The following is a 19,417-nucleotide window of genomic DNA, read 5'->3' as shown; positions in this document are numbered from 1 at the left end:
AAGTTTACTAATTCAATTTTTTTTAGGATCAATAAATTTGTAATTCCTGTCTTACAAATTCTCTCTACTAGATTCCAAGAATTTGTCGTAATGTTATGGGACTTTCCTAGAAAGTTCAGCATTGTTTATCAGCATAAGAATCCTTCGTGCGCAGCCAGTATTTCATATTATTGTTAGAATTGAGGTACAAGCAGTCTTGTAATCAGCAGAAGCAGTGAGTATTATTTTGTTATTTGTATCGATATCATTTATTGTTCAGAATTATCTGTTATGATGCTACACTTTGCAAAGACTTTGATCCTTAATGCAAGACAGCTGAGTGGGTTCCAGTTGCAATTCGTTTCGTTTGGTCAAGGACAGATCATAGCTCTATAGCAAAACACTCTTTTCTTAACTCTTTTCTTCCTTAAACTGGAGGATTTTACACATTCTAACGTTCTGGAAAGTATTTTTTTGTCTTTAATGAACTTTGCTTCCTGGTGTAGTGGCAGAGGACTTCAATACGGAATCCAGTTTAGTTTTCGTCGATGCTGAAGGACAACAAGATGATTCGAGCATCGAAGTTGTTAACTCGAGCCACGAAAAAGAAGAAGAAAACAATGACGCAAGAGGAGATAGGGAAGATATTATTAAGGTATTTTGGATAAAAATATCATGATTAAAATTTTGACCATGAAATCTTTCAAATTATTTTTGATTATTATTTTGAAACATCTATGATTTATTAAATACTTGATTTATGTGACCCGCAGGCTAAGGAGCTTCCGACCAAGACCGTCGGAGGATTGTTTTACAATAACCAGGAAAACTTGGATACACACAGAAATGTCGTCATGTCTAAACCAGCCTTGGGTATGAGATTTAACTTACTTGTTAAAATGAAGGAAAACATATAAAATTGATGATAAATACGAATCTTTTTTTTCTTTTCCAGTCATGTTTTACCTGAAATAATTTTATCAAGCATATTATTTATTGTTGTTTTTTTATTTGCTTTTATTTCATTTTCATTTCAAAACAGATGAAAAAATTCAAGAATCAATTGCCACACTGAGTGAAATCATCCAGAATCCAGGATTTGAAGCCCTCCATCCTGTTGGTATTGAAGTTAGAGGTTAGAATTAATTTAATTCTTGATTTTAAAGATGGAGAAAAATTTTAATATATCTTTATATATTTAGACTTGATTTTGATTTACTCATAATTAATTTTGTATGTAGACCTTTTATGTGGTGCCATCAAGTATGCGAACGAGAACTCTACATCACTCAAAGCTGCCCGAGAGATGCTGCAGAAAGCCTTAGCAATGTATGAAGAGGCCTGCAAAAGTGCTGCAGATAAATTTGAGCTTTCTGATGAAAGTACCAATGCTTTGGCTGAGTACAAGAGGATGGAAAGAGAACGAATGGAAAAGCTCATAAAAAGCATGAGGCTGGCAGAATCAGAAGCACAGAGAGAAGAAGGAGTCAAGATAATTGGTTAGTACTAATTAATATTATAATATTTATGTAATGTTATATCAGCCTACGGACACAGTCTACCACGTGCACAAACCCTCTGACAACTTAACATCAACCTACTGACACCCTACCATCCACCTACTGACACCCTACCATCAACCCACTGACACCCTACCATCAACCTACTATATATCATACTGAAGAGAAAACTAGCTAAAAATTACTATTAATATCTTACTATCAACTTACTACTGACGCTCCAACACCAACCTACTAACATCCTACCGTCAACAAGTTTTGATTGTGGACATTATTCATGTATAGCCTAAAATCCATTATGTTTCATCATTTCTTGTCTTAATTTCTAACTATGCTTCTTTATGCTTCAGAAAAGAGTATTGAAGCAGCAAAGATAGACACAGGAAGAGTAATTGCTCGGCAGAGGAAAGAGGAACAGCATCAAGTGTTGGCCAAGTTCAAAGAAGAAAAGCAAGACATTGAGAATGAAGGGGACAGTAACCTGAGTGAATTGCACTTGATGAGTGACAACTGTGAATCAGATATTACAATTATTGGTAATTATTACTAATTATTGTTGATATTATACATGTATATTACACTCTCCAGGACAATCACATTTCAAACAAACTTCATCACCTGGGTTCAAAGCATTATATTACTCTTATAAAACTCATGAATAATTAATGAGGAAAACACAATAGAAATCATTGTCCGTGGAGGAGGTTGTATATCTGATACAAAATCGTCCTGATTTGCATAAACTTTAACTCACATTTTCTTAGCCAAATTCAATTTTATCTTTAAAATTATAGTAGAACATGAATGTATACACCTAGACATTTCATAAGTAGTATACAATGTCCGTGTTGTATCAGATATACAATCACTCGCCTTCGGCTCGTGGTTGTATATCTGATACAACACGGCCCTTCATATTGTATATATTACTTATACTATTTATATATATGACGATGGTTTTTTATCATCAAATATTGATGATATTAAGATATCATGCCATCAACCAGCCACTGACAACCTACTACAAACCCACTTACTCCCTACCACCAACATGTTACCCTACCACCAACATGTTACCCTACCACCAACCTAATGACACCTAACTACCAACTGACACCCTACCATCCACCCACTGACACCCTACCATCCTGCTACTGACACCCTACCATCCACCTACTGACACCCTACCATCCAGCTACTGACACCCTACCATCCAGCTACTAACACCCTACTATCAACCTACTGACACCCTACCATCAACCTACTGACACCCTACCATCAACCTACTGACACCCTATCATTAACCTACTGACACCCTACCATCAACCTACTAACACCCTACCACCAACCTACTGACACCCTATCATCAACCTACTAACACCCTACCATCCACCTACTGACACCCTACCATCCACCTACTGACACCCTACCATCCACTTACTGACACCCTACCATCAAGCTACTGACACCCTACCATCCACCTACTGACACCCTACCACCAACCTTACTGACACCCTACCATCAAGCTACTGAGACCCTACCATCCACCTACTGACACCCTACCACCAACCTACTGACACCCTACCACCAACCTACTGACACCCTACCACCAACCTACTGACACCCTACCACCAACCCACAGACACACTAACCCTAGCTACCATCAATTTCATAAACTTCTACAAACAGCTGCATGCTTGGAGTGTTGAGTATGAATTTCCTAATTTGCAGAGAAAGGTTTGGAAACCCTGCAAAAGTCAGCTGAAGTTGCACTCAACAGATACGAAGAAAAAGACCATGATCTTTGCTCAAAGTTACAAAAAAATCGATCAGAACAAGATGAGCTCAGGAAAAGGCTTGCAGCATTACAAGTACAAGAAGCAGCATTAGAGGATGAAAGGGATGAGAAAAAAGCAACCCAGCAAAGAGCTGAACAGACTGAGAAAAGAGCTAGAGATGAACTCCAAAACTGGAAGAGACAGATTGAAGAACTACACAGGTGTTGTCAGGCTGCACTCAGTGTCATGTGGCAGTTCAAAGGTAAGTTAAGGTGTTTATGCTTGTTTTATAGTCAGCTACTTCACATACCAAGCCTGAAATGCACTATGGGGTATGTGAATGCAATCAGGGTAAACTCACGACATAGAATTTTTCAAAACTTTGTCCTACAAGTTGTACAGTGTAATTGTTTTTTTGTCCAACAGAGGGATCCTTCAAGCTTATCAATAGTTCCATCGTAAACAAGACAAACGAAGAAAGACACCTTCATGAGCTAGATATCCTGGCACACAAGACACTTAGGGAAGCTCTTGTTGCTGCGTCTCTTGATTGTAAAGAAGTTATTAAGAGTTCTGATGCATCTCTGGAATTGATTACTAAATTGGTGGGTTGAATTGAATACTAACTTACAGAGGGGGGGGGGGGGCATTTTTTCTTTCTCTTCTCCTTCTTCTTCTTGCTGTCTATTGCTAGAGACCGGTCCTTAGTTAATTGATAACTTAACTGGTTGCCTAGGCCCCCCCCCCCCCCCCCCCCCAGGAAATGATAATTTCTGGATTTCAAAATGCCAAACTTTCAAAATACACAGAAGTCCTAAGGGTCTTCATACTATGACACCCTACTATACCTCACGATATAATAAAGTAAACTGCTCTCTGATCTCAACAAATCCACTCATCCACATCAATTCTTGGTTGATACCGCAGAGGAAAGAGAATAAGAAAAAAATCACAGAGGCTGCCAGAAGAGGAATTGGGATTTTGGAAAACGAACTAAAAGCAGAGAGGAAAAAAATCAGCGAAGATTACAACAAGTGCAAACACAAGAAGGCTGAAAATGAGATGAAACTGGAACAATATACCAAGGATATCGCAGCTACAGATGAGAGGCTGAACGCACTGGGCGAAATCTTGGAGTCATTGGATGTTATATGTATGTAGAAATAATAGTAGAGTGCTTGTTTCTCTTTAGATATAGCAACAATCCCTGCATACTTAAGTTTTTGTGGAGGGGAGGGAGAGAGAAAGTTTTTCAAATGCACACCCCTTTCAACCAATGAGAAATATGCATGGAAGATAGCTTTGGGGGGGGGGGGGGGGGGGACTCAAGACTACCTGTTGCGAAAACCTTAATGTATCATTTTGGTGGGGAGGGATGACTTGTGGCAGTTGGTGGGGATACCTCCCAGGCTTGCCCCATGAGAAATACTCTGTGCTCCTGTAGTGAGTGGTGTGAGTAGATGGGGATTGCAATTCTTTCGACCATTAAAAAACGTGCCTTACAGCACAACGCGCAAAAGTAAGACCACATTCAGTGTTTGCGCATACTTCTTTGCACGGGTTCTGTACGTTAAACCAACACATTTTGATGCGAAGCTGGCTGGTTTTACCAAATAAGGCGTGCAAACGCTCATTTGGCAGCTGAAAAGCCCATGGCATTGAAATGTGCGAATACATTAAATGTGGTCATACTTTCGCACATCGTACTGTAAAACTGCCAAGCCAAAATCCCATGCCCAAAGTGGTCCAAGTATACTGATGATATTTGTCCTTGATTCGTCACCAGATGACCGTTATCAAAAGGAGATTGAAGCAGCCTGGGAACAACAGGATGATGACGATGATGCAGGCAGCCTTAACTCCCTGGAAAGCTACTAGACGTACCTTCCAACAACAGAAATCTAATGATCTGAAAGTCTTAAGCTTAACTAAAGCACTCACTTCGGCCATTTGTAGAACTGGTTTGATTATATATGTTTATATATGTAATCTATAACTGACCGCTGACCATTGTCAGAGGGCTCATTCATCGTTTTAAGTAATTTGCTTGTTCTTCTAAGTATACATAACTATTAAGACTAGATAAGAATAGCCTAAGAATTAGCTATCTAAGTTTGAGGCAAAGCTTGGGTCGAGTTTACATTGCAGTGTAAAACAAATTCGAAGTAAGAAAATCGTATATGTAATCGTTATAGAGCAGGTGCGTGTTACGTTGTTGCCGCCATCTCGGTTGACGATAACAAAGCATTCTTCATTAGCTTATCTTGTTAGATCAACCAAGATTGCAGCTGTTTCATAGTTATTCATATCTCGCAAAGAATTTTGAGTCGCATGGTTGCACACACTATATAGAAAGAAAAAGAGGGTAAGATTCTATTGTTTTAGTTTGCAATTTTTGCAATCGTATGGCATAGATCCATAGATCGGATGGGGTACTGGGAAAGACGGGGGGGGGGGGTGTGTGGTTGGTTGGAGAGATTATGACAATATCATATCATAAAAAGCGTCAATAAAATTATCTTCAGTCTTAAGAACTTTATTGAAGGATTAATTTACCACACATTGCCATAATGTATATACCTGTGCCGGTGCGATCCTTCGTTCAATATGTCCCAGAAATAACTTTACCTAAAGTTTCTTTGAGGCTGGTTAATAGGTTTACTGCCTTAGAATTAACGGCTACCGAACTCCCTCCTGACCCGCCAGCACCACCAGAAGAATTGCGACTACCGCTGTGCTCGATGACAAAGCCGAACAGGTCTACACAGACTTGACCCTGGTTGTCTGTTTCGGACCAGTTCTTCAGGTCTTCACCGTACCAGATCTTCAGCTGCATCATATGGTGAAGGTAAAGGGGAGTGTCAAAGTCGCTGAATACGATGGCGTCTGAGTGCTTGGAGTCCTGTGCGGGAAGGTAATACCTATGTGAAGGGAAAAGATTTATGTTTAAAAAAACCGTCTCCTTGTTTTTACGAGAGTAACACTTAATAGCCAGTAGCTAACAAACCTGTGGCCCTCGTTCCATGATTAAATTGGAATTTAGAAGTTGATTTTTATGGATCGTTACGCGGCAACAGAAAGCTCGCGTATATGCAGCTATTTTAAAAACGTTTTGTAAAGATTTTGTTACATGTACGTTCATACCCAGCTTGAATACCATCAACGAAAGGTCATAACCATATGAAATTTCCCTAAACTTTGCGCGTTTTTCAGACAATTTATTTTTGTCCAACATATTTACACGAATATGATAAGCAGCATATACAACAAAATCTAGTTCACCAACCTTTCTTGGCTGTATATATCGCAAGCTTAAAATAGTATAGTTATACAACAAAATAAAGTTTTGGTGGACGTCGGGCAAAGTGTTTCCATGACATTGTCAGAAAACACAAAGGGCGCATGAATTGTCATGGAAACGCCTTGATTGACGTCCACCAATCCACCAACTTCCTTCGTCGCGATCGATGACGATTCCGCGCGTTCTATTGAAAAGCATTGTAAAGATACGTGAATTGAATATTTCAAATGCGTAACAAAAAATAAAAAGCAAATGACATGGTTTTCGTCCTACCACAAGCCACTCGTGTGCTTGATGTACTGGTTCAGTGGATAGAGGATCTTGTCTTTTCCGTCGGTAACGATGACATTGAAGGGATAACTGCGGAACGAACTGTAGTGATGACATCCCCAGCGACTGTCGTAAGCCTGGTCAGAAACACATCGAATGGTGCCAGACTTCCACTTCAGTTTCAGGGCACCCAATACCATGCCAGGTCCTGTGTACATTAACTGTCCAGGCCGGTTACCTCTTCCTTCGAAACATACTGGGATTCGGTTTAGTTGAGTCCATCTTCCTTCGACTACAGAGTAGATAGAATATTAACATAGATAAATGTTGTTGAATTTTTATTTTTTTCAAATTGAATCATCGATACACGGCTGAAAAAACCTAAAAAAAAGTTCAACGGCAAGTCAAGGCTAACTCGCAGATTGAATTGGAATTTAGCGTGTTAGGTTTTGCCAAGAGAGCATAAATTGCCGGATGTTCTCTTGATTTTGCGGAGAGAAGGAAACCGGAGACCCCAGGAGAAAAACCCTCTCGAGAACCAAGAAAGAGTACTAACATTCTCGAGTGAAATACAGCAATTCCCAATTTTTTCTATAAGAAAATGTGCAGAGCAATCTTTGAAATAAAAACTTCTCTTGTCTTTAGTCATCTTTCTTCTTTTTCATCATTTGATTTATTTTTATTTTTCGTTTGTGAAGAAGAAGAAGAAGAAGAAAATAGAAGAAAGGGTCGGAGGAAGGAAGGAAGGAAAGAGGTAACGAGGCCCCGCATCTAGGAAGGCAAACAATGTGAAAAGAAAGAAAGAAGAAGAATGAGAAAGAAAGCCGGAAAAAAACGACTCACCTATACATGTATGAAGAAAGACAACCAAGATAAGCCCAAAACTAATGCGTATCCCATACATGATCCTGGACGCCTTGAATTTCCTTCAACACTGCGCAAAATTTCGTAACTTCGACAGAAAGATAACCAAGGGCGAATGAAGAAAAAAACCCGAAAAACCAATTAAACCTCTGTTTACCATACTATATTTTCCAGAGTGTATAGAGTGAAATATTAAAATCAAATATTTCATAATAATTTTCTAATATCACAATTAGTTAATCTACTAAACAAACTTTTTCTAGCACATTTCTTCTAGTGTTATTTCGCTAAAAACCACATGTCTTGCAAATCTCATAAAAATAATCCAAATATTTGACGATAACTTAATTCGAACACGGAGACATTTATTTAAGAAAAAGATTGATTTTTAGTTATTTTTTATTACGAAAATATAAGAGTGTCATTGCGATCTTAATGCACTCTACAAAATTACTCGATTCTGATTGAACAAGAGGAATACAATTAAATCCCAAATTGTACTCTGTAGAGTCCCAATTTTTGCTCAACGTTTTTGTGTGTATTATAAACAAAAAATCGCACGATCTTCTCGTACAATTCGGCGGAATTTATAGATACTCGTGATGATTTGATGACTCGTACCTATAAATTCCGAATTGTACTCGAGATCGTGCGATTTCCCGATACAAATTCGGTTCAGTGAGAGTTGAGTACGGTACGTGTCGCAACAACCAAACGATGAAATCTTAGTATCCCCACCTTATTTTTGTTTAATAACAAGCAATTGCTTAATGAAAGCTTCAGTAAACTCGACTTGACTAATGACTGCATGGGACAATTATTAAAAAATCTCTTTTTCATTTTAGTTTTAATTTATTTGACAACTTCTCGTTCGAACAGGTTCTTCTAGGAAGACTTCAGCTCTGGTCATTTTCTTAGGATATTGTTAGGCGATCGAACATGGGAAATCAGTTTCATCGAGAACTCCCAAACTTGAATTGCACCCATGAGATTAGAAAACGAGTGGTCATTATATCTAAAACACAATGAACGATTTAAAACAGAATTAATAAATAATAAGCCAATAATCTTGTAAATACCAAAATAAACAATTGACTTTTGATTTATTAAAACACTGTCTTGCTAATCAAAGCTTGCAAACAAACTAATTGATTTTGACACATATCGGACTGATAATATGATAAAGGTAAGTATTCACACATCAAATAACCTGAAAATTGACAATATTGTCTTTTAACTGCCGCTAGGTTTTCCAGCAGGCACTTTTCACTCTGTACTCAAAGGAATTTCATTTGAGTTTTATCGGCGTCGTCCTCCTTCTCCTTCTCCTCCTCTTCCTCCTCCTCCTTCTCCCTCCCCTTCTCCCTCTCCCTCTCCCTCTCCTTCTCCTTCTCCTTCTCCTTCTCCTTCTCCTTCTCCTTCTCCTTCTCCTTCTCCTTCTCCTTCTCCTTCTCCTTCTCCTTCTCCTTCTCCTTCTCCTTCTCCTTCTCCTTCTCCTTCTCCTTCTCCCTCTCCTTCACCTTCTCCTTCTCCTCTTCCTCCTCCTTCTTCTCCTTTTCCTTTTCTTTCTCCTTCTCCCTCTCCCTCTCCTTCCCCCTCCCCAACAGTACTAAAAATATAAATACAATGGCGCACTTAGCTTAGCTTCTGATGTTATATCACATAGATGATAATATTAACCTCGTGATTCTATACCGCTGACCAATCAAAGCGTGTCGAACGTGTTGCCAATAGAAGACATTAGAATAGATGGGTTTTTCATGCTGATTAGAGTTGATTTTATCGTAAGGACGTGCGCGCAAGCTTAATTAACGAACAGATCAACCTCATAAAGTGTTACTGAGTTGAGGAACGTACGATACGCTTGTAATGCCGTCAGAGGAATTCCATGCTATATATTTGCTGAGAACAATGTAAAAACTCTTGAGAATTCGTGAGTTTAAACTTGCAGCCTTTGTTCAATGGCTTCAATCAGTACGATCCAATAAAATTGACCAATAAGATCCATGCAAGTAATTCTCTAGATTCACCAAGGCCGCCAAACATCTTTCTTAGTCGACTTAGATTCGCTACTCTCCGATTCATTCATTGGCTGTTGTTTTCCATCGATTTGATTGGCTGAAAGCTGGATCGGCGATGGCGGGTCTGACGACGCGAGTGGTGATTCCAAATATGGTGGGATACTCCATCCATTGTACAATGGATGGGTCGCGCTAGGGAAGACGAGGTATTCGCCGTCCATTCGGGGATAACAGTAAGGTACAAACAATGGGGGTGCTGGCATACGATGATATAGTGCTGAATCATTTTTATATTCCCTCGATAACCTTTCCGCTCGGATTCCATTGTTGACAGCTGCTGGAGAAAAATAAATGAAGAGTTGCTGTAATTATAACTACTATCATGTTTGGAGCAAGAAATGTGTAAAACATAGATATCGCTTTCAAAAGAAATCAAAATTTTAGAATGTTTTGCTTTGATAACTTTTATCGCGGCAAGGCATTGCACTGAAATGGCTTCCAAGCTCGTTACTTTTAAATGGCTTCCAAACGCTTGACGTTCCAAGTTCTTACATTGCGATTGGATTAATTCTTTCAAACTGACACTTTGACAGAAGGTATTTTTAAACATCCATGCATAACAAACTAATATTGAAATAAGAAGAGATAACTAGCTAAAAACTAGTGTGAGCTGCGTCGGTGTTTCTAATGAAACCGGACGAAGGACTAGCGTCCGAAACTTTAGTAAGTTTTTTCATCTTTTCACGGTGTATAATTTACCTTTTTATGATTAATATTGAAATATTGATCGATCAAGCTAATGCATAGCATTTATTATTTGCCGACTGTCACGATTTAAAATCGGTCACAAATGTACTTTGAATCCACTTTGAACGCGCATGCGTACTTACGATACTCCTTCCAAACTCATCAGTAGCGTAGCGAGGGGGGGGCACGTGAAAATTTTTGAAAAAAAAAAATTAGAAAAAAGAATAACAAAAAAACAAAAAAAAAACAAAACATATTAAACCGAAACGAAAGAGGAAAATAAATTATTACAACCTACAAAAGTGCGAATTTATACGAAGTTATCCGGACGGGCTACCTGTGCACTGCGAACCCGGTCAGAGCCTGGGATCTGCACGTGGGAATTTGAAATTTTTTCTTATTTTGGATCAGTGCCCCCCAGCTCCTAGGTCCTCGCTACGCCCCTGAAACTCATAGTGATCTATTCAAGAGCTCATCTGTTAATGCTAGTTCTTAGGAATATTTTTAATCATTGATAAAAAAATAACCGGAGACCATACTCCCAGACCCGAATGCTGAAGCGTTGTATGGTAGCGCAAAGCATTTACGGCTACGCCAGAGATTTCGATCCCGACACTGCTATCCCGGGAGGAATTACAGCCTGATCAGGAAGCTCGGCAGAAGCCTAAGGGAGAGGTTAGTCGGCCCCTAGACCGTATATGATCAACCCCTTGCTATGACCAGCAAACCTGACATTTCGGTACTGACGCTAAACACTTACACACAATTTTACTTCTTTCCATGTGGGATGCGTTTCGAAAAATATAGCTGCGACGTTTTACGCGCAGACTCTGTACATAATTTTAAAATACATAAAAAGAAATAAGAATAAGCCTGAAGCGAGATGACGTTTTACCCCCGTCTCTAGACCATAATCCTTTTCACATTGCTTTTATTCTTTAATTATGACTATTGTTCCTGTATTCTCTAAGGAATCAAAAATTTTAATATGAAAGAATTTTAAAAACTATTATGGTATAGAGTCGGGGGTAAAACGTCATCTTGCTTCAGGCTTATTGAGGTCTTATTTTGTTACTCATTGATGACACTTTAACGATAGGCATTTAAAAATTTACGTCCATTATCATTGTGCTTAAATGGCTTCCAAACGTAAAACACTGAAATGGGTTCCAGGTATTAACCTTGTTATTGGATAAAGTAAATTCTGTCGCTTGTTGGTTGATTGCGTAAGTCATTTTAGTCATAGCTAAATCCTATTCGGTTAATAAATGGAATAAGAATAGAGCGCGCGCGGAATTCAAAGATCAAGTATAACGTATCAGAAGTTAAACTTAAGATCAAGCGATTCGGCATGGAAAGTTCGTCTGGACTTGTGCAATACAGTGCTTTCTAGTATTTCTCCCAATCTTTACGAGCGCAAAATAGTTTGTTAACGTTCACTTGATGGACTTAAGTCAAGTCCAAGAATCTACTATTGCGCATCCACAGGCAATATTAACAACAAAACGAAGAACGTAAAAAAGAAAACACTGAATGGATAAAATAAATAAGACGATTTATACCTTGTTTATTGTCCTGAAGGAATTCAACGGTCAAATCCAAGACATCAGCTTTGTCCATTCGTTCGGAAGCCTTTTCTTCGTACGTCTGAGGATGCTAAAGAAAATATTCTATTATTAAAGGCGGGACAACACGTTGCAACATTAGTTGCGCGCAATATTGCTGACGTAGAATCGTTTTCTTCTTCAAATTTCTTCTATATAAAACTACTTCAGAAAGGTTTTTATTTCGTTTAACTTACATCATGATGGAGAGAAGAAAGAATAAGATGTTTTAACTCATTCAGACTGTTGTTTATTCTTGCTCTTCGATGTCTTTCCAGTAAATGTTTATGACTTGTCTTAGATACCTAATAGAAAGGAACAAAAGTAAGAGTATTCGGCTTGAATTATCGATGAAAATTGGTTTATAAGCTGTCTTATATGCCTAGTAGGGAGGAAAGAAAATGGGGTATATTTTGTATGGAGTATTCGGCTAAAATGAGAAGTTTTGTTCAGATGAATCGATTCTAGTGATTACTTTAAACTATGCTTCGCGCAACGTTAGAAGTTAATTAAGCCACGGTTTGATTTAGCGAAAACACGAGCGATGCGTTTCATTTTAGTTTAGAACAGTTAGAAGGGATGCTGTTTCAAGCTTCTCAAGAGCAAGCATTTGAGTGTCATTGACTCAAATCTTTTGCCGTTTTCTCGTCAAAAAAATTCTATCCTCCACGCTTAACTTAATTATCAAACAGAAGAGATAACTAGCTAAAAACTAGTGTGAGCTGCGTCGGTGTTTCTATTGAAACAGTAATGATAAAAAGGTAAATTTTACATCATGAAAAGATGAAAAAACTTACTGTCGTTTCGGACGCTAGTCCTTCGTCTAGTAAAAGAGTAAGAGAAATTACCAAACAGATGTTTCAAATTCAACGCAGATTATTCACACCACATATTCGGTTTATAACATTGCGCACAAGTCTTGCGATATATTTTTTTACGTAAGAACACGAGCAACGGCACGCAGCAACTGCGTCCGCTTAGTAAAGAACCATCTTTGTGTATAAATTATTTAAAAAACGTCAAGACGTCAAGAATTTGCAAAACAAATTCTTACCTTCGTCCCAGTAAATGATTTGGTGAATTGATCTGCCATAGCTCACGCAGAAGGACTAATTTCAAACAGTAAAGCCAGAGAAAAACTCCGCAAACGATTGAATATGCATAGTAAAAGATGACATCCTGCTAACGTTACAGATTCTTTTTATTCCGAGTGTGTTTAGCCAATCGCAAAGAGAGGTATATTTAGAATAGAACACGAAAGACAAAGAATCCACCACGCGAGTGCAATTCGTTAATCAAACTAGTATTTCTTGCATTGTTCGTTGGCATCGATTGCGTTGGCACCGACAAAGGCTTACGATGACATCATGAGACGCGGTGAGCAAGCACGTGGTCCAAATGACGATTTCCGCTTTGAGGTTTTTTGTGACTAAAATTCAAAATATGAATAAAATGTCAGACGAAATTTCAGCTATTAAAGAAAAAAAGCTGGATATTTTGTTGTGTTAGAGCGCATTTAAATGTAATTTTCTTCCCTTTCTTTCACAACAAGATCTCGTTTTAAATATTATTTTCCTTCCTGTTCATGAATTTTAATAGTGACACTGTCAAAGACCGAAAGATCTGTGTAAACTAATTCTATATACGGCAACTATTCTTGCCAACAACACATCCAATTGAATGTCACGTACCAACATGGCGGCCCTTTTTCAGCGCAGTGTTTTGCCCTTGAAATGAATGTTCTGTTCAGTTTACGAGACCTGTGTGATTTTGGAGTCCAAAACCTGTTGGTTTTAGGTTAACTCTCATTCGGCGTAAGGGCGGATCGGTTTTTAATATATTCCTCCTACATCACTTGCATTACCAGCATTGTTGAACGATTTTTTCGCTCGATTAATCTGCTGAATAAAAAATGACATTGTGAAGTAAAAATATATGATTATTTTTAAGATCATAAAATCTTCATTTATTCGAATACGAATGAGGAAAGACTAGGAATGTTGATATAAAATAGTCCAAAAAAAAATAATTATCAAAGACTGTTGTTTCAGTATCGGGTAGTATGCAATCCACTGCATTTGTTTTTAGTGTTTTGCGTCGTGGTTCTTGGAACAAGAGATGTCTTGGTATCATACAAGACCAGAAGAGATTACCTTTTGTTTGGTAATTGAATGACAGGTAGCAAGCAGTGTTGTTTGAATTAAAGGGCCACTTGGACGAAAATTGTTCCAAAATTAAAACTCTTTCATTCGAGCTGGAACTTTGCTGAAATAATCTTGAACACATTAAGAACCTCTCACTGAAATATCTTTCTAATATTCGAAAGGGAAGGGCCAAAATTTTACGATTTATTTTCGTCCGCCATTAATTTCTTTGTGTCACGGCCAACGAGTCATTATGTACAGCAGTTTTACGCTGTGACGTCATTTACTCAACACTGTCATGTTAGCGTCGTTTTGACTATACATTTCTTGTTAAATTACCTGAAGTTTATTTGATGTTTTAAACGCGTTATCGTGAAAAGAATCTCTAAACAGACTTTTTTTAAACCTTTGATACCTCTTCAAATATGATGGAAACTCCTTTGGACGCTCGCTTTGTCAATCCTGAAGAGTTAGAACCATAAATTATAATGTATGAAGATGAAGCCGAACTAGAAGAAGAAGCAATGCTTAGGAAGAGGTTTTCATAAAAATTCCTTACGTTCATTTCATTATTTGTATTTGCTACCTACTGTCCATGATATAAAGATCTTAAATTTGAAGTTTCAATGTAATCTAATAGTGATTGATGTTATGAAAACAACCGATTGCCTTTTGAATTCTGCGTTGTGATATAAAGATTTGTGACAATATACTTAGATCTATGTGCCGAATAATTTAGAATGTGATCTCGTAATTCTCCTAGCTGATTTACTACAGAACGGTCATTATTTGCTTCAAAATGTTTATTATGCATTGAATAGGTACAAACATACGATTATCTAATATCATCTTTGTAATAGAACATGTCAAAGGTTTCTTATTTATTACTCGCGCGACAGCGGCGTCTGTCACTCAGCTCGTATATTTTTCTTTCATCGTGTCGGATGTCTCGCGGACCCAAATTGTGGGGTTGTTCTTTGCCCTTGTATGTAAATATACCTTGAAAAATTGTTATCCTTAAAATGATTCGAATCCCGAATATCTCAGTCACTTCGCGCGATGGAACCGCTAGAATCTCGTCCATGCGTCCTACTTTGTTGTGATTCTTGGCTTGCCGAGATGTATTGAAATTTTCGAATTATGATCGTCAGTATTATTGAAACTGAAAAATTTCAGCGCCTAGACATTGTTTGGTCATATAGTAGTTAGGAAACCGAATGAAACATTATATATTTTCTGAATAAACCAAATAAACCGAGTTTTACGAACATGGCACATACATTACCCACCAATGTTTTGGTTTGGGTTGAGTAAATGACGTCATAAGTACTCGTGCCAGTCTTCTTGAGTCGAATTCTGTGATTCAAAGAAATTAATGGCGGACGAAAATAAATCGTAAAATTTTGGCCCTTTCCTTTCGAATATCAGAAAGATATTCCAGTGGGTGGTTCTTAATGTATCCTAGATTATTTCAGCAAAGTTCCAGCTCGAATGAAAGAGTTTTAATTTTGGAGCGATTTTCGTCCAAGTGGCCCTTTAATGCAAAGATGAGCGTTTTGTTACTTACTCGGCTGGAACGAGCATTTTTGCAATAGTGCAAAAATGCCTGTTCAACCCAACGTTTCTAGCATCTCTATTTTATCGATCTTTCCTAGGATTATAAGATATATAAGTTAGTCTTTTGTTTTTTACTTCATTTTTAAACTTAAAGGTTCTCAGTTAGATTCCTCAAACTGAGAAAGTTCTGAAGCCGGCATTCAGCAGTTTCGCGCGCTTTTTAGACCCGCGCGCGCGTACAAAGCATTAGACTATCTTTCGCAGCAGTGAAATGCGTAAACGACTTTTTTCTCTAAAAGACTTCAACTCCAGTGTTCTATTGGAAGTAACTTTAAAAGACTGAAAAAACATGAACGAATCGATCCCGAAGATTTTTCGGGCGATTTCTCAAAGGCAAGTTTCAAAGCAATATAAGCGTCACACGAAACAAACAAAAGCTTGGATAAAAATACCAGAAAGAAATGCTGGCATTATGCTTTACAACACGTGTTGGTAATTATGAATGCTGAAGCAAGCTAATCACCATTGAACAAAGGCACTTGACTCAATGCCTAACATGCAACTAAATTCCTTTCATTGGTTGGCTTCTGTTGATCTATAGATGATGACTAGTAAACACTAGCGTGGAATGCGTCGGTGTTTCTAATGAAACAGTTATCGTAGAATGATAAGTTATACACCGTAGTGAAAATAGTAACTGACGTTTCGGACGTTAGTCCTTCGTCGGAGTCAATAGAAAGTAAGAGTAAAAGATGTTCACGCTGTAACATGTTCTATGTTGGAGAAACTGGCCGCCGATTAGGTGATCGTTTAAGGCACCACCTTTACGACATTCGCAAGAAAGATTTATCTAAACCAGTTGCTCGGCACTTTAACTCTGCTAATCACTCTGAGCTTAATGCTATTGTTTTTGGTCTGTGTTTAACCCACTGCAGCAACAATCATCGTAAAACAAAAGAAATGCGCTTAATTCATTCACTTGGCACCGTTAATCCCCACGGGATGAACGAACGCTTCGCTTATAACTAAGTTATTTCCCACCTATTGTTGTTTTCGATCCTTTTGTTTTCCTTTGTTAAATGGCTTGCTTTTTTCTTATTGGTTTGTTTTCTCTCTCCTCTACTATATAAACATCTCTTTTACTCTTACTTTCTATTGACTCCGACGAAGGACTAACGTCCGAAACGTCAGTTACTATTTTCTGTTGATCTATGCTGTTCTTTGTATTAGCATGCCTATAAATGCGGATTGCATGAATGCAGATTTATATGCACACAAGATGACTGACACAACTCTGAAAGACGATGTTCCTAAGGTTGGTAATCGTTCGTTTAATTCATCAGAATTTAAAATCTTGTCAGTGTAGCTCCAGCGATCATAACTAATGCATTCAAATATTTCTCTGTTTTAGGCTGGAAAGTACAACAAGCCATTACTTGAACGCCAAAGACGAGCAAGAATCAATAAAAGCCTAGAACAGATTAAGGAACTCATTCTCTCCAGCTTATACCAAGACGTAAGTATATAATACAAGAAAAATTCCCCCAATTTGGGCTTGTTCAGCTGGTCTCGATGTTCAAGCATTTTTTAAGCTTAAAATAAGTAGAGCTTTGAAAAAAAGTTGGTTTTCAAGAATTATTAGTGCGCGCGCGAGAGAGATCTTGTTTCGCAATTGATCAATCTTTCTAATGCTGTTTCAGGATCCCAAGACGTTTGCTGAAAAGAACAATGAACGGATGGACAAAGCAGAAATACTGGAATTCGCCGTGGATCATATCAAAGACCTGACATTTATGCGCTATGGTACGTATACGAAAATTACATTTGCATGAATATTCTGGAAAATCAGAAACGAACTTTAGGTCTGTTTGCGCTGTGCTCGGCGCTAATGCATCGAACTTTCGGCGCGAAAAAAAAAGCATAGATCCGTTGGTAGCATGACGTCACTGCGCGTCAAAAAGGTAATTTGTTTTCTTTCGTTTCCTAGCAACAAATGGACATTGTTATATTAGAAAATCATTGCAAATGATTCAAGTGTAACTTAGATGTATGTGGATCAAAATTGGAACGAATTTATAGCTAAAACTCAAGCAATTTCTAATAGAATCGTCACAATTTTCGTATTAATTCTAGTGTAGTTTTTACATTTTTTCTGAGTAAATGCGAACTCTTAGTGTCATAACTTTGTTTCTTTAATTGCGCGCCAAAACCGACATTTTTTCTCTCATGACATTAATATTAAAAAAATCTTTGATTTTTTCCCCCTTCAGCTTCGAGAACGACTAAAAGAACGAGCAGTCCTCCAACACTACACGACCAAATGATCGAGCCACGCTTACAGTACCTAAACTATTCATCACCTACACCAGCTATGCCTCATACAAATTATCTTGCATCGAAACGCCCGAGACTCGAACCCCAGCCCTGGATGAACCTAATTCGATGCACAGATCGCTGTTGTGTTCAATACTACGGGAATATTAGCCCGATCCCTTCGCCAACGCTTTCTACGGATCATGGTGATGTTGATGAAAAGATTAATGAGCAAACTAAAGTCAAGGAATCGTTAGATTACAGTAACAGCGTTTGGAGACCTTGGTAGATTTTTGTTACTTCGATTAGTAGTTAATTTATTTAATCAAGCAGTTGGTTTAGAATTTTTTACAGTGTTGGAAAACACTATATCTATGCGAAAATTTGTACATAAAACTAAAATAGGTTTACAGTGACAAATTTCACGAGTTCTTTTTTCTTTGTTTTTGAAGCAGTGAGGGCAGCCCTTACAAGCTGATGATGAATAATTTTAAAAAGGCAAACAAAAATTTGATGTCAAATTACAAAAACTAGTATACTTAATATTGTAATCTGCTGGTCAGACGTTGTCATTGAAATACAAATAAAGTAAACAAAGTTGTCAAAAGATATAGTTCAATACAAGGCGAAGGTTTATAATTTTCCGCGCAAAATGACGGATTTTCCATTTCTTCTGATTTATTAATTACCGAAATCGTTACGTATCGCAAAATTCACTTTTGGAAGAACTAACTCGCAGATTGCATTGAAATCTTAGCGTGGTAGGTTGTTTTGTGTGGGGAGGAAAACCGGAGAAAAACGTTGAAACTTTTGGCCGAAACTTGAGTGCCATGGCGTTGCGAGACAAGTTTCACGAGGGTGTTACACGGCGCAATTTAGGCTTTGTGAAACTTTCGTCGCGAGAAAGTTTCACGAAAAGTAGAACTGCTTTCCACTTGTACAACAGAAACTCGCGAACAAGTTTCAGGACGCAATTGCGCCTTATAACACCCCTGCAGTTGTTGCACACGTTTCAGCTAAACGTTTCAACGTGTGACACTAGGGCCTCATTTAACACACTACTCACATGTAATGCCAAGCATCTAGAGGAAAGGCGAGTGCAATACCGCCACACCGCTGAACTCTTACGAGCCACACAAGAACTACTTTCACTACAAATATATCAATATTTCTAGAGTGATTTAATGCTGTTAACAGGGAAGAATGTTTATCCCTCTACAAGGTTAATGTGGGTAAGTTCTTTTATAAGATTGTTTAAAAGATCGTCTTTAAAGATCAGTGTTTATATAACAATTTTTTTCTGTCGAGAGAGTTGAGAT

General features: G+C 38.0%; 4 protein-coding genes across 6 annotated transcripts; 2 read left to right on the top strand and 2 right to left on the bottom strand.

The window, feature by feature from the left end:
- The first annotated feature begins 54 nt into the window (after positions 1–54).
- Positions 55–6,856, top strand: LOC116298278 (uncharacterized). Its single transcript, XM_089035072.1, has 10 exons — positions 55–214; positions 486–634; positions 753–852; positions 1,022–1,114; positions 1,221–1,478; positions 1,850–2,035; positions 3,231–3,539; positions 3,704–3,882; positions 4,205–4,430; positions 5,064–6,856. Coding segments are annotated over exons 1-10 (1,593 nt in total). The 5' UTR covers positions 55–213; the 3' UTR covers positions 5,156–6,856.
- On the bottom strand, positions 5,793–7,842 carry LOC116298287 (uncharacterized). The gene is made up of 3 exons (XM_031706683.1): positions 7,692–7,842; positions 6,852–7,140; positions 5,793–6,198 (listed from the first exon to the last, which is right to left on the bottom strand). The coding sequence occupies exons 1-3, from the start codon at positions 7,750–7,752 to the stop codon at positions 5,880–5,882; spliced, it is 669 nt and encodes a 222-aa protein (XP_031562543.1). The 5' UTR covers positions 7,753–7,842; the 3' UTR covers positions 5,793–5,879.
- Positions 7,843–9,089: 1,247 nt separating this feature from the next.
- Positions 9,090–15,884, bottom strand: LOC116298067 (uncharacterized). 3 transcript variants are annotated; one of them, XM_031706416.2, is made up of 6 exons: positions 15,796–15,884; positions 13,776–13,985; positions 13,139–13,513; positions 12,282–12,389; positions 12,043–12,136; positions 9,090–10,070 (listed from the first exon to the last, which is right to left on the bottom strand). In XM_031706416.2, exons 3-6 carry the CDS (start codon positions 13,175–13,177, stop codon positions 9,739–9,741), a joined length of 573 nt encoding a protein of 190 aa, XP_031562276.1. In that variant the 5' UTR covers positions 13,178–13,513; positions 13,776–13,985; positions 15,796–15,884; the 3' UTR covers positions 9,090–9,738. The 3 variants fall into 3 exon arrangements, with proteins under 3 accessions (XP_031562276.1, XP_031562296.1, XP_031562284.1); XM_031706436.2 differs by having other exon boundaries at positions 9,090–10,067; XM_031706424.2 differs by having other exon boundaries at positions 13,776–13,982.
- A 510-nt stretch (positions 15,885–16,394) lies between these two features.
- LOC116298224 (enhancer of split mgamma protein-like) lies at positions 16,395–18,767 on the top strand. Its single transcript, XM_031706611.2, has 4 exons — positions 16,395–17,100; positions 17,197–17,301; positions 17,486–17,588; positions 18,056–18,767. The coding sequence occupies exons 1-4, from the start codon at positions 17,017–17,019 to the stop codon at positions 18,385–18,387; spliced, it is 624 nt and encodes a 207-aa protein (XP_031562471.1). The 5' UTR covers positions 16,395–17,016; the 3' UTR covers positions 18,388–18,767.
- The last annotated feature ends 650 nt before the right edge of the window (positions 18,768–19,417 follow it).

Source organism: Actinia tenebrosa, unplaced genomic scaffold (assembly GCF_029948245.1).
Source record: "Actinia tenebrosa isolate PJP-AT-01 unplaced genomic scaffold, QUT_ActTen_1.0 PGA_scaffold3__52_contigs__length_22856419, whole genome shotgun sequence".
Lineage (NCBI taxonomy): Eukaryota > Metazoa > Cnidaria > Anthozoa > Actiniaria > Actiniidae > Actinia > Actinia tenebrosa.
This window is presented reverse-complemented; position numbering and strand designations above follow the sequence as displayed.

Excerpts from the sequence above, each read along its gene's own strand:
- LOC116298278 (XM_089035072.1), top strand. Across the intron at positions 635-752 it reads ATAGGGAAGATATTATTAAG|GCTAAGGAGCTTCCGACCAA; the intron begins GTATTTTGGATA and ends TGTGACCCGCAG. Across the intron at positions 1,115-1,220 it reads TGTTGGTATTGAAGTTAGAG|ACCTTTTATGTGGTGCCATC; the intron begins GTTAGAATTAAT and ends TTTTGTATGTAG.
- LOC116298287 (XM_031706683.1), bottom strand. The coding sequence starts at position 7,752 with ATGTATGGGATACGCATTAGTTTTGGGCTTATCTTGGTTGTCTTTCTT. Across the intron at positions 7,141-7,691 it reads CTTTCTTCATACATGTATAG|TCGAAGGAAGATGGACTCAA; the intron begins GTGAGTCGTTTT and ends TCTACTCTGTAG. Across the intron at positions 6,199-6,851 it reads AAGCACACGAGTGGCTTGTG|GTATTACCTTCCCGCACAGG; the intron begins GTAGGACGAAAA and ends CCCTTCACATAG.
- LOC116298067 (XM_031706416.2), bottom strand. The coding sequence starts at position 13,177 with ATGGCAGATCAATTCACCAAATCATTTACTGGGACGAAG. Across the intron at positions 12,390-13,138 it reads AATCATTTACTGGGACGAAG|GTATCTAAGACAAGTCATAA; the intron begins GTAAGAATTTGT and ends CCTTTCTATTAG. Across the intron at positions 10,071-12,042 it reads CCTTCAGGACAATAAACAAG|CAGCTGTCAACAATGGAATC; the intron begins GTATAAATCGTC and ends ATTTTTCTCCAG.
- LOC116298224 (XM_031706611.2), top strand. The coding sequence starts at position 17,017 with ATGCCTATAAATGCGGATTGCATGAATGCAGATTTATATGCACACAAG. Across the intron at positions 17,302-17,485 it reads TCTCCAGCTTATACCAAGAC|GATCCCAAGACGTTTGCTGA; the intron begins GTAAGTATATAA and ends ATGCTGTTTCAG. Across the intron at positions 17,589-18,055 it reads CCTGACATTTATGCGCTATG|CTTCGAGAACGACTAAAAGA; the intron begins GTACGTATACGA and ends TTCCCCCTTCAG.